At 37.9% G+C, this 13824-nt stretch overlaps 1 protein-coding gene across 6 annotated transcripts in view; it reads right to left on the reverse strand.

Moving 5' to 3' along the window:
• Window positions 1-1762, reverse strand: part of LOC124789025 (ATP-binding cassette sub-family C member 10) — a 388717-nt gene extending 386955 nt beyond the window's left edge. For 3 of the 6 annotated variants that reach the window (XM_047256314.1, XM_047256342.1, XM_047256350.1), the window contains exon 1: window positions 1676-1762. Coding sequence is in view for 1 of the 6 variants with exons in the window: in XM_047256336.1 (XP_047112292.1) it covers window position 1676 (1 nt within the window). In the remaining 5 variants the exon portion in view is untranslated. Of the gene's footprint in view, window positions 1-1588; window positions 1604-1675 lie in introns of those variants that run through there. The other 3 variants (XM_047256328.1, XM_047256320.1, XM_047256336.1) reach the window with 3 other exon arrangements.
• Between the last annotated feature and the right edge of the window lie 12062 nt (window positions 1763-13824).

Here is a 13824-nt window from a genome sequence, read left to right on the forward strand (position 1 = left end):
TCTTTCAGTGTTCTGTCAAATTCTTCACACAATATTATATCTCCCATTTCATCTTCATCTACAGGACTCTACCATTTCCATAATATTGCCCTCAAGTACATCGCCCTTGTAGAGACCCTCTACATACTCCTTCCACTTTTCCTTCTTTGCTTAGAAGTGGTTTTACATCTGAGCTCTTGATATTCAGACAGGTGGTTCTCTTTTCTCTCTTCTTGACCTGCATGCATGTAAAGGAGGAAACCCAATACATTTATCCATTCACCCTGGGATCATCTTACAATGATACAGTACTTGTCATCACAATACAATGAAAATAAATACATCAAAAATATTTGTACACACAGACTATATAAGCATGCTTCATGAGGATAGGGCAGGTGGTTGTCCGGGTCTGTCAATGTCTTTCACAGCTGCACAGCCTCATTTGGTTGGTGCCTATTATAAAAGTTCTTTGATATAAACACAGTTGCACTCTTCATTGCTGCATACATTAAAAATATATATTTAATGTGCTCACTGTATTTCATGGTCGATTGATTTGACATTTGTATGGATGTCAGGAGAAGAATTCTATTGCTCTGAAATCAGTAACATATCATACTGAGCTGTGAACAGCAAAAATAATGACAGCTGGTTAGAATATGTCAAACAGATATTATAAAATAAAACTCTCTCTGCAGGAGTAATTTACTAAAGAGTTGTCATTGGCATATGCATGTATTGAGCAAGGTGGAAATTTAACTAAAATACAGTCACAATAATCCATAATCAACATGCTGAAGGAAGTGTCATTACTGAATCTATTAACAAAGAAGTAAACAAGAGAAAAACTGGTAGTTGTTTTGAAGACTGAATTCAATATTAAATACACTGTCCCTGAAATGGAAATCCAAACAAATATCAGTTCCTACTAACAGTAAAGATATATGCAACATGTGTACATAATCCATACACAGGAGTTCAACAACAGCCACAGGCAACTGTAATATGATGGGAATAAAAAATGAGGCACAAAAGCTAAAATTAATGGGTACTGGTAAGAGAAATGACAGGTATTGAAGATATCAGTGAGTGTTAGTGAAATGGAGATAGTTGCAGCACAATGCCATTCGAACTAACAGGAATTAAGGAAGCCAATTCCTTATCCAAATCCTTACAGTGGCATATACCAGCAACTAACTCACTCTTGGGATTAAGTAATAAGGAATTTTATATTCTCTGCACAATCATTTCCATTTATGCAGGTGATCGATAGCGAATGGAGACACGTTCACGTAAGGTATTATACGATCTGCAATGTGATAGTACGACGAAACCCTACAAAACTGCGGTGGAAGTCTTTTCTATGAACACCATCCATAAACTCAGCCCCTCAAGACATTACGGAAAACAGCAAATTAAAATATTGTTGTTGATTTGGGTAATCGGGAAAAGGGCAGCTAGTGACAGCCTGCAATAATAGGAAACCAACAACAGAACACATTTTTTGCATATTCAACACACACACTGAAGCTTTGTCAACTACGACATGCCACCATTCATTCATCACAGATGTACCAAAAATATAATAAAGACAGAAGTTTATTACTGTTTCGTTTCATGTCGTAAATAGTACTGACGTGCGAGAAACAAGTCACTTAAGTCTTTATTTGCATTACACATCGTTCACACTTACTCCTGTCACGCCGGCAATACCTCTTTGACAATGAAAACACCACGCATCAGTCAGACACTCCGACAAAGATATCGCTCGCCATCAAACAATGAAACTTGTGCCATGAAAACATAACGACCATCTCACCAACAAACAAATGGGCCGTCGAAACACTATGACGCTAGCGGGAATGACAGCCTTACAAGTTAAAAGCAGTTAAACTTGTGTTACGGAGCAGGGAAGTTACAAGCAGCCTGGTGTTCTGTGGGGAACTTTCGGCTCAGAACGAGTGCCGGAAATCATCCGCAGTACAGACGCAATTGCTCCCAGTCACAGCTTTCTCTGATTATTTTATTGGTCTATTTCATCATTTTTGTACATTGGGAAAGTCATTTGTTATGCGATGATAAGATAGCATGAATTAATGTGATGATTATAAATTTTATATCTACTATAAGACAGAAATGTTTACATACAAAAAAAATTTAAAGCAAATGTTTACACATAGATAACTATATTTACGCTCTCCTTTGGAAATTATACAAAGAAAAAAATTGCACTAAAACTTTGAAGTATTTATTCACGTGTTTCTTGATCATCCATTTTATCATGTACAGTGATATAGGACTTGTCATATCTTAACACAAAAAAACTTAAATAATAATGCCTGTATACAATTCCTGCGGATAATTAAGTACACAAACAAAAGCAAACCATACAGATACATATAAAATCATACAGATAACCCAATACATTAACCAAGCATATTCTAAGATTACATTATATCCAGTGACGTTTAAATTAAGTTCTGGATGTCCTTAAATTCATAAAATTTATGTACTCCTCAACACTGTAAAAGCTTTCACTTGTAAATATTTTCTAAACCTCCTTTTTAAAAATGTGCAGCTTTGGTTCTTTTTAACTCTTAAGGCGAGGGCACTAAAAAGAATTTTGGGGTGATGTATTATATTTTTTTGATACAGGGCTTTCTTATGTGCTTCTCTAGTTTCATAGTCGTGATAATCACTGTTCAATGAAAAGCGCCGGGGATGGGATTTAAAAAAGCATGTACTTCTGTAGACATAAATATATGGAAAAGTCATAACTTACAGTTCTTTGAATATCTCCCTACGGAACTCCCTGGGTGCAATCCCTTTTGTAATTCTTATTGCTCATTTCTGAATAGTAAAGAAGTGTTTTGCTAGACTCGAAAATCCCCAAAATATGACATCATATTGCAGTAGACTATGTATGAATGAACGATAGGCACTCATCACTGTTTCTTCACTGTAGGAATTTTTGAGCATTCTTAATATGTAATAGCATTTATGTAGTTTTTTTTATTGAGCCATTCTATATGTTTATCCCATTCAAGATGCTGATCTAACCAAATTCCTAAAAATTTAGTGTTTAAAGCTTGTAGTATTTCCTGCTTGCCTAACTTGACTATTTTGTTAGGGATTACGTTATTTGAAGTATGCCTGTAATTCATCCATAATGTTTTCTTCGTGAATTTTCTCATACCCACAAATGTTGACTGTGACTGTTGAGCATACCCTCTGTTGTAAAGGATGTCTCACCCATAAAAAGTAAACAGTTCAGAATGGCATACCTTTGCAAACACCACTGGCATAATTCAATTCGACGTGGAAAATGGTCTGGGTTAAGGGTGTGAACCTTCTGAAGCATCTAGGGGTAAAAATCATCTTCATGCCAAATTGTGGAATAACTTACATCCATTTCCCCTGCAACACACCATAACTTTGTTGAGGGTGTTTTTTCCAATATTGCTAACGCTTCTTCTTCAAGCCCTGATGTACACACCTTGCCTTGATGACCACTCCATCAGGCCTTCACACCTTAACACAAGATGAAGTCGGCCTTAAATGTACATGTGCTATTATGTGAATGTGTCAGTGGAAAATGTATCTCAAGTGAAGCTGTCTCTAATAGGAACCAGTGGAAGGCAGTAAACGAGCATGAATCTGGTACTCGACTATTCAGAAACTTCTGAATGTACAAACGTTAGGCAGCATGAGAATTTCCATCTGCCACCCTACAACCATGGTATTTATCTGCACATTCCTCCCAAGAATAGCACTCTACTGCTGGTTAGATCCACACAAAAGTAACACTAGCTGATGCAGTGCGAAACCAGACTCCGCAGTGTGCACAGGTGCTGCCCTCTATGCGACATCTATCAACAGACATTTGCACAGCCAAAAGCAACGAGTTCACATCCCAGCAAGAGGCAGAAAACTTGTAGTGTGTCCCTCCTGTAATATCTACAACTGTATTGACTACAGAATTTTCCAATAAAGGTCATCAAACTTCAATCCGACATCTCTTTTCCCTTGATGTCGTAAATATATTGAAATCATTGCCCTGCAGATCTGTTACCGTGTAGGTTCAGATTACATGTTGTGTGCCAATTGTCTTGGTGGTGCATGACACTTTTCAGTAACGTCTAGCACCATACGCAAAGGGTGGTGGACATGGTTTGCTATGTGAAATATGCTTGTTATGACCCACTTTAGAGCCACCTCATTTTCTACATTCCTTGCAGTTACAGCATGTACACTTTTTACCTTTTTTACGCTAAGCAGCCAGTAAGCATTTTCATGCAACAGCAGGTTGTACTTAATTTGTTATTTATGAAGCTTACCATAGTATCTATGTTCCAAGAAATTCAGTGTTGCTTACAGTTCCTAATTGTTTACCAGACACAATTATGGTACAGTTATAGAATGCATTCTTCATAGAGTAGTATTTAAATGCACAGTTGAGTCTTTTCTGCTTTGGTAATAATGTGGTGACTCAGAAACAATCAGTGAAGTGTGACTTTATTTATTTATTTATTTATTACAACATGGATCTGACTGTGATAATCTCACATGGATGTAATGAGTGTCAAAATTTTACATTGCTGATGACAAGTACTTATACCAGGTGTACAACTTTGCTTCCGCCATTGGCCGATAGGTGGCGACAACGGTGATTAGCGGTCGAAAGAAACAGATCGCAGACGTCAGGCAGTTATATAGGACCTAGGTCAAGATCACCTTGTTCAAGCATTAGTCGATTTGTGTCTGCGTCATAAAGTTGTTCTTGATTGAAAATGTCAGTTTACGTGCCTAATTCTCGTCATTTGTGGGAGATTTACTGTCTTGTTTCAATATGAAGAAAACAGTGGCTGAGTCTCATCGAATGCTCTCAAGTACGTACGGTAAGGACGCTATTAGTGAAAGAACGTGTCGTGAGTGGTTTCAGCGCTTCAAATCGGTGATTTTAACGTCGTAGACCGGTATAGTGGTGGAAGAGAGAATGTTTTCGAAGATGCAGGATTGGAGACATTCCTGAGTGAAGGCTCGCGTCAAACTCAAGAAGAATTGGCACAATTAGCAGGAGTGACACAGCAAGACATTTGGCTATGGGCATGATTCAGAAAGAAGGAATTTGGGTCCTGTATGAGGCGAAACTAGGAGAAGTTGAACGGCGTTTGTGTGTTTGTGAACAGTTGCTTCAGAGGCAAAAACGGAAGGTATTTCTGCATCGCATTGTGACCGGGCACGAAAATGGGCTCAATGCGATAACCCTAAACGCAAAAAACCATGGGGATATCCCGGCCATGCTTCCATGTCGACGGCCAAACCCAATATTCACGGCTCCAAGATCATGGTCTGCAAGATAGCGGCAAGTAGTAGTGAAACGGTTCTTAGCTCGTGTAAAAACACTTCTTTAGTCGTTAAAAAGTGTAGAAAGTGCGAAAAACTGTTGAAAACTGGAATCACATGCAACGAATGTAACAATCCGTTTCATTTTCGATGTGCAAAAATTGACTCATCAGTGAAAGAAAACGACGAATTTACGACAAGCTGGAACTGTATTCAGTGCTGCCTTGAAAACTCAACAAACGCAAAGTGCCAATTCTCAGCATTAGTGGAAGATTTAATAAGTGAAATTCAGTGTTTAAAAGCTGAGCTTACATTACTACATAAAAAGGTGAACGAAATCGATCGGCAGCGCCAGTTGAACAATAGTAGGCCTAAATAAAAAACCAAGGAATGCTTTCCGATTATCATAACTCAAAACAGGTATCAGATTCTTGAAGAAATGCAGATAGCGGAAGTTGCAGCATTGAAACACGTTCAAACTAAAAACAACAGTTCAAACTGTAATAAAATTGCCAGTGATAGTTTCAGAAAACGCCAACATAAACAAAATGTTCAATGTAACGACAGTGAAATCCGTGAAAGAAATAACAGTGTAATCCACGAAAGTGTATGCAAGAAACTGTTCCAAACCGGCAGTAGAAGGAGCGAGAAATACAAGAAGGGCCGATTCTTATATATGGAGACAGTCATGGTCGCGAAATAACTCAAAACATCGCGAATATCCAAGACGACTTCACAGCTGTGGTTCACATTCAACATAGTGCACCTGTTCCTGCTGTAGTGAAGCCGTGTGTGCAAGATGGTGAATCGTTCTCAGTAAATGATTATGTCGTTATCATTTGTGGTACAAATGATGTGGCTAAAAATGAAGCAAATGACGCTATCAGGCACATGAAAGCAACACTTGGTAAGTTGACTGGCACTAAAGTAATTGTCGTTAACATTCCACAGAGACATGATCTAATGGACCAATCTATTGTGAACTTGAAAGTGTATAAAAAATGTTAGGCTTGAAACAATATGTAACAAATTTCGCAGTGTGTCTTTGGTCAACGTCAGTAACCTACATAGAAACCTGCTCACAACTCATGGTATGCACATGAACAAGAGAGGTAAACAGATTGTGAGTAAATTAATTATTGATGAAATCAGACGAAACATCACACAAAGCAGTGCAAATAAGTGCATTGCTACGGAATGGCACAACCCACCCAAACAGGACTTGCCACAAAAAAAGGTACAGCTGACAAGCCAGGGAAACTTGTAAACCCTGCTGGACAGCCTGGTAGCTCTAAATCTCCCTGTATGGTCCAACAGGAGAAACTTAGCCATAATGTCATACAGCAGAACCCTTGTACTCTTAAAAACAACCAGTCTGGTAGGGTGACACGGCCATCAAGTATTCAACAATCCAAACTCACTTTCAAATTAATTCAGCAGAACTTTCAAAGTCTTGCCAATAAGCACAACGAGTTGGATATCATTGCAGCAATTGATAACCCTGATGCTTTAGTTATAAGTGAACACTGGTGAACAGATGAGCTAATTAGTGTATGTAAGCCACTCTCCATGATCTTTTGCTCTGTCTTCAGCAAAAAAAAGGAATGTGGTGGTGGGGTAGCTATCTTTGCAGCCAGTGGTAGTAATTATAGTGTAATAGATGTAAGTGCTTTCAGCATTGAGGGTGTAATAGAACTAGCAGCAATTAATTATAAGTGGGGGAAAGAGAACTTAATTATTATAGGCCTATACAGACTTCCATCTGGTAGCCTAGATAGTTTCTTTGATGTACTAAATGACATCCTTGTTGACATTGACAGTAAACACGGCAATAAAAATGGCTGGGTTAACATAATACTAAGTGGAGATATAAACATTGACTTGCTGTCCAATGACTTTGTATCTAAAATACTAATGCTAATACTAGCTCAATTTAACGTAACATTTCTGATAAACGAGCCCACTAGAGAGGTCAATAGTGTAAAATCTTGCATTGACAACGTTATAACTAACATGTCCCACTTTACATGTAGTGCATCGGTTACGAAGCTTCCCATTTCTGACCACCACACAATACGGGTATTGATAGAATCTGAAAATCTTCATGTCAATAGAAAATTGATACAATATGTGATAAAAAGAATCACCAATGATTACAATGTTAAAGATTTCAACAGTTTGCTGAAAATCTTACAATGGGGTGAAAAAAACAACATTACTTTCAGTGATTTTTCATCAGATTTTTATTATTGCTTCAATGTCTCATGCCAAGAAATGACCTTTACAGTAAATGACTGCAAAAGATAAAAAAATAACTGGATAAATTATGAAGTAAAAAGAGCAAGAGAGAAACTTAGACTTTTCCAATATTCAATGATAAATAATAACAATAATAATAGACTAAAAGTAGGATTTAAGAACTATCAGGATTACTATAAAGATCTTCTGCTAGAAACTAAAAGTAAATATGTAGCCACAATGTTAAGAAACTCTACTAACACTGGTTTAGCTACTTGGAAAGTAATAAATAGCTTTAACAGATCAATAAGTGATATTACTATAAACCATAAATGGTATATCATGAAATGTCAATGTGAGATTGCAAATGTTTTTAATGAGTGCTTTTCTTCTGTTGGAAAATCTGTCAATGACCATTTTAAGAATCTTCAGCATAGATATAAGGGCATTCCAATAAAAAAAAAGCATATACTTGGCCCAAACCAATAGCAAGGAAGTCAAAAACATTGTAATGTCATAAAAAGTACAAAATCAGCAGGCTATGATGGATTGTCTATCAGTACACTGAAAAGATGCATAGACAACATGTGATGCCACGGCCACAGCAATAAATGATGTAATTGCATCAGGTTGTTTCCCAGATAGTCTAAAGATAGCAGAAGTAACCCCGATTTACAAGAAAGGTGATAAATCTAAAATTGAAAACTACTGTCCCATCTCAATCTTACCTGCATTTTCTAAGGTAGTTGAGAAAGTTATTTATACTAGACTAATGACATTCCTGAGTAAAAAAAAAGGTTCAAATGGCTCTGAGCACTATGGGACTCAACTTCTGAGGTCATTAGTCCCCTAGAACTTAGAACTAGTTAAGCCTAACTAACCTAAGGACATCACACACATCCATGCCCGAGGCAGGATTTGAATCTGCGACTGTAGCGGTCTCGCGGTTCCAGACTGCAGCACCTAGAACCGCACAGCTGAGTCAACACAATTTAATATTTGAAAATCAGAATGGCTTTACGAAAAACAAGTCAACTTCAGTAGCAGCAGCACAATTAATAGACAAAATAATAACAGCCATAGAGAACAAGGAGTATGTAACTGGAGTGTTCCTTGATCTAGAAAAAGCTTTTTATTGTGTCAATGTCACCATATTACTTGACAAGCTGTGGAACCTGGGTACCAGAGGAACTGGCTATGAGCTAGTAAAATCGTATATGAGCAATAGAAAACAATTTGTCTTTCTTAAAATAAACAGTGGGTCTTACAAATATAAAATTACTGATAAAAAAATATGGAGTGCCTCAAGGTTCTGTCTTGGGACCCCTTTTTTCTTGATTAATGTTAATGATATACAGTATTGTTCTCCTAATTCTACAAAAATACCGCATGCAGGTGACATATCAGTAGAGTGTAAACACAAAGACTATGAGAGTCTGGACGTGCTGTGCAACAGTGTAACTAATGAAATAGTCCAGTATTTTAACGAAAGCCATCTAAACGCAAGTGCTTCAAAGACTGCAATGATGCAATTTAACGCAAGTAAACAAATAGAATTTGACATGAAATTATCCATAGGAAACGACCCTGTAAAAAAAGAAAAAATGGACAAAGTGCTTGGGAATTACAATCCAGGACAGTCTCAAATGGGACATGCATATCGATTCCTTAGCATGTAAGCCGTTGAAGAATGTGTTTGCTATAAATATGATTAGCAAATATTGTAAGGACATGTATGTACTAAAATCTGCTTATCATGCCCTATTCTCATCAAATTTAAACTAAGCTGTAGAAATGTGGGGTGCAACAACTCAATCCAACCTAAGCACATTATTAATACTACAGAAAAAAGTTATCAGAATTATTTGTGGTGTCAAACCTCGAGAATCATGTCGGAATCTGTTCCCAAAATTAGGTGTGCTTACCATATTAGGTGTATACGTATTGAAAGTTATATTGCTTGTGAAAACAATAAATTCAAATTTCAACTGTGACCTCCACCAGTGCAATACAAGGCAAGAGTTCAGATACCATGTAAATAGGAACAGAAAAAAATGCACTTCATGCTGGGCTGAAACTAGCCATTGCCCTACCAAAAAGTCTCACAACCCTTCCTACTAGCAAATTAAAAGATCAGCTAAAAAGAATTCAAATTGAAAACCCTTTTTATTCCCTAGACGAGTATTATATCTGTATGAAAAGTGCTTCGTAAGTATGCCAAGCTCATAGTTTTAAGTAACCTAGAACTAATATAATGTTGATAATAACAATATTTGTAATATTGTGATGGTATACTGCCAACTGTAAAAAGCATAAAAATGCAAAATTTAATAATACAAACAAATCTTTACTTTGTAATTTATAAACTGATGTATTCAGAAGAATAATCTGTATGATGTCCTGCAACTGTATTATTTCTAGGGATTGTATTTGATTATTCGATGTTGAATAAATATTATTATCATTATCATTATTATTATTATTATTATTATTATTTGCGTCCCCCAGCAATACAGATAGTCATACTGTAGGTGCAACCACAATGGAGGATTATCTGATGAGAGGCCAGACAAACGCTTGGTTCCTGAAGAGGGGCAGCAGCCTTTTCAGTAGTTGCAGGGGCAACAGTCTGGATGATTGACTGATCTGGCCTTGCAACATTAACCAAATCAGCCTTGCTGTGATGGTACTGCGAACGGTTGAAAGCAAGGGTAAACTACAGTCGTAATTTTTCCCGAGGGCATGCAGCTCTACTGTATGGTTAGTGATGATGGCGTCCTCTTGAGTAAAATATTCCGGAGGTAAAATAGTCTCCCATTCGGATCTCCGGGTGGGGACTACTCAGGAAGACGCCGTTATCAGGAGAAAGAAAACTGGCGTTCTACGGATCGGAGCATGGAATGTCAGATCCCTTAATCAGGCAGGTACGGTTAGAAAATTTAAAAAGGGAAATGGATAGGATAAAGTTAAATATAGTGGTAATTAGTGAAGTTCAGTGGCAGGAGGAACAAGACTTTTGGTCAGGCGAATACAGGATTATAAATACAAAGTCAAATAGGGGTAATGCAGGAGTAGGTTTAATAATGAATAAAAAAATAGGCATGCGGGTAAGCTACTACAAACAGCATAGTGAACGCATTATTGTGGCCAAGATAGACACGAAGCCCACGCCTACTACCGCCTACTACAGTAGCACAAGTTTATATGCCAACTAGCTCTGCAGATGATGAAGAAATTGAACAAATGTATGACGAAATAAAAGAAATTATTCAGATAGTGAAGGGAGACGAAAATTTAATAGTCATGGGTAACTGGAATTCGGTAGTAGGAAAAGGGAGAGAAGGAAATGTAGAAGGTGAATATGGATTGGGGCTAAGAAATGAAAGAGGAAGCCGCCTGGTAGAATTTTGCACAGAGCACAACTTAATCTTAGGTAACACTTGGTTCAAGAATCATAAAAGAAGGTTGTATACATGGAAGAAGCCTGGAGATACTGACAGATTTCAGATAGATTATATAATGGTAAGACAGAGATTTAGGAACCAGGTTTTAAATTGTAAGACATTTCCAGGGGCAGATGTGGACTCTGACCACAATCTATTGGTTATGAACTGTAGATTAAAACTGAAGAAACTGCAAAAAGGTGGGAATATAAGGAGATGGGACTTGGATAAACTGACTAAACCAAAAATTGTACAGAGTTTCATGGAGAGCGTAAGGGAACAAATGGCAGGAATGGGGGAAAGAAATACCGTAGAAGAAGAATGGGTAGCTTTGAGGGATGAAGTAGCGAAGGCAGCAGAGGATCAAGTAGGTAAAAAGACGAGGGCTAGTAGAAATCCTTGGGTAACAGAAGAAATATTGAATTTAATTGATGAAAGGAGAAAATACAAAAATACAGTAAATGAAGCACGCAAAAAGGAATACAAACGTCTCAAAAATGAGATTGACAGGAAGTGCAAAATGGCTAAGCAGGGATGGCTAGAGGATAAATGTAAGGATGTAGAGGCTTAACTCACTAGGGGTAAGATAGATACTGCTTACAGCAAAATTATAAAGCCCTTTGGAGAAAAGAGAACCACTTGTATGAATATTAAGAGCTCAGATGGAAACCCAGTTCTAAGCAAAGAGGGGAAAGCAGAAAAGTGGAAGGAGTATATAGAGGGTCTATACAAGGACGATGTACTTGAGGACAATATTATGGAAATGGAAGAGGATGTAGATGAAGATGAAATGGGAGATACAATACTGCGTGAAGAGTTTGACAGAGCACTGAAAGACCTGAGTCGAAACAAGGCCCTGGGAGTAGACAACATTTCATTAGAACTACTACCGGCCTTGGGAGAGCCAGTCCTGACAAAACTCTACCATCTGGTGAGCAAGATGTATGAGACAGGTGAAATACCTTCAGACTTCAAGAAGAATATAATATTTCCAATCCCAAAGAAAGCAGGTGTTGACAGGTGTGAAAATTACCAAACTATCAGTTTAATAAGTCACTGCTGCAAAATACTAACGCGAATTCTTTACAGACGAATGGAAAAACTGGTAGAAGCCGACCTCGGGGAAGATCAGTTTGGATTCCGTAGAAATATTGGAACACGTGAGGCAATACTGACCCTATGACTTATCTTAGAAGCTAGATTAAGGAAAGGCAAACCTAGGTTTCTAGGATTTGTAGACTTAGAGAAAGCTTTTGACAATGTTGACTGGAATACTCTCTTTCAAATTCTGAAGGTGGCAGGGGTACAATACAGGGAGAGAAAGGCTATTTACAATTTGTATAGAACCCAAATGGCAGTTATAAGAGTTGAGGGGCATGAAATGAAAGCAGTGGTTGGGAAGGGAGTGAGACAGGGTTGTAGCCTCTCCCCGATGTTATTCAAGCTGTATATTGAGCAAGCAGTGAAGGAAACAAAAGAAAAATTCGGAGTAGAAATTATAATCCATGGAGAAGAAATAAAAACTTTGAGGCTCGCCGATGACATTGTAATTCTGTCAGAGACAGCAAAGGACTTGGAAGAGCAGTTGAACGGAATGGATAGTGTCTTGAAAGGGGGACATAAGATGAACATCAACAAAGGCAAAACGAGGATAATGGAATGTAGTCGAATTAAGTCTGGTGATGCTGAGGGTATTAGATTAGGAAATGAGACACTTAAAGTAGTAAAGGAGTTTTGCTATTTAGGGAGTAAAATAACTGATGATGGTCATACTAGACAGGATATAAAATGTAGACTGGCAATGGTAAGGAAAGCGTTTCTGAAGAAGAGAAATTTGTTAACATCGAGTATAGATTTAAGTGTCCAGAAGTCGTTTCTGAAAGTATTTGTATGGAGTGTAGCCATGTATGGAAGTGAAACATGGACGATAAATAGTTTAGACAAGAAGAGAATAGAAGCTTTCGAAGTGTGGTGCTACAGAAGAATGCTGAAGATTAGATGGGTAGATCACATAACTAATGAGTAGGTGTTGAATCAGATAGGGGAGAAGAGAAGTTTGTGGCACAACTTGACTAGAAGAAGGGATCGGTTGGTAGGACATGTTCTGAGGCATCAAGGGATCACCAATTTAGTATTGGAGGGCAGTGTAGATGGTAAAAATCGTAGAAGGAGACCAAGAGATGAATACACCAAGCAGATTCAGAAGGATGTAGGTTGCAGTAGGTACTGGGAGATGAAGAAGCTTGCACAGGATAGAGTAGCATGGAGAGATGCATCAAACCAGTCTCAGGACTGAAGACCACAACAACAGCAACATTATTTGGTGGGACCAGCTCGGCGTCGTGTACTATCAGGTATTAAAACCAAGTGAAACAATCGCAGATGCTCGTAATCGAACGCAATTAATTGCGTTCAACAGAGCATTAAAAGACAAACGTCCAAAATACAGCGAGAGGCACGATAAAATGATTTTGCGGCATGGCAACTCTCGACCCCACGTTGCAAAAGAGATCAAAACATACTTGGAAATGTTAAACTGGGAAGTCCTACCCCACCCACCGTATTCTCCAGACATGGTTCCCTCTGACTGTTACCTGTTCAGATCAATGGTGGCGCATGGCCTGGCTGACCAACATTTCTGATCTCATGAAGAAGTCACAAATTATATCGATTCGTGGATCGTTTCAAGGGATGAATAATTTTTTCGATGGAGATTCGTACACTACCCAGAAGATGGGAAAATGTAGTGGATAGCGATGGAAAATACTTTGAACGATACAAGTAGAACCAATTTGTTTCATTGAAGCCTCAAATG

The sequence above is a fragment of the Schistocerca piceifrons genome, chromosome 1 (assembly GCF_021461385.2).
Source record: "Schistocerca piceifrons isolate TAMUIC-IGC-003096 chromosome 1, iqSchPice1.1, whole genome shotgun sequence".
In the NCBI taxonomy this organism is placed as follows: Eukaryota; Metazoa; Arthropoda; class Insecta; order Orthoptera; family Acrididae; genus Schistocerca; species Schistocerca piceifrons.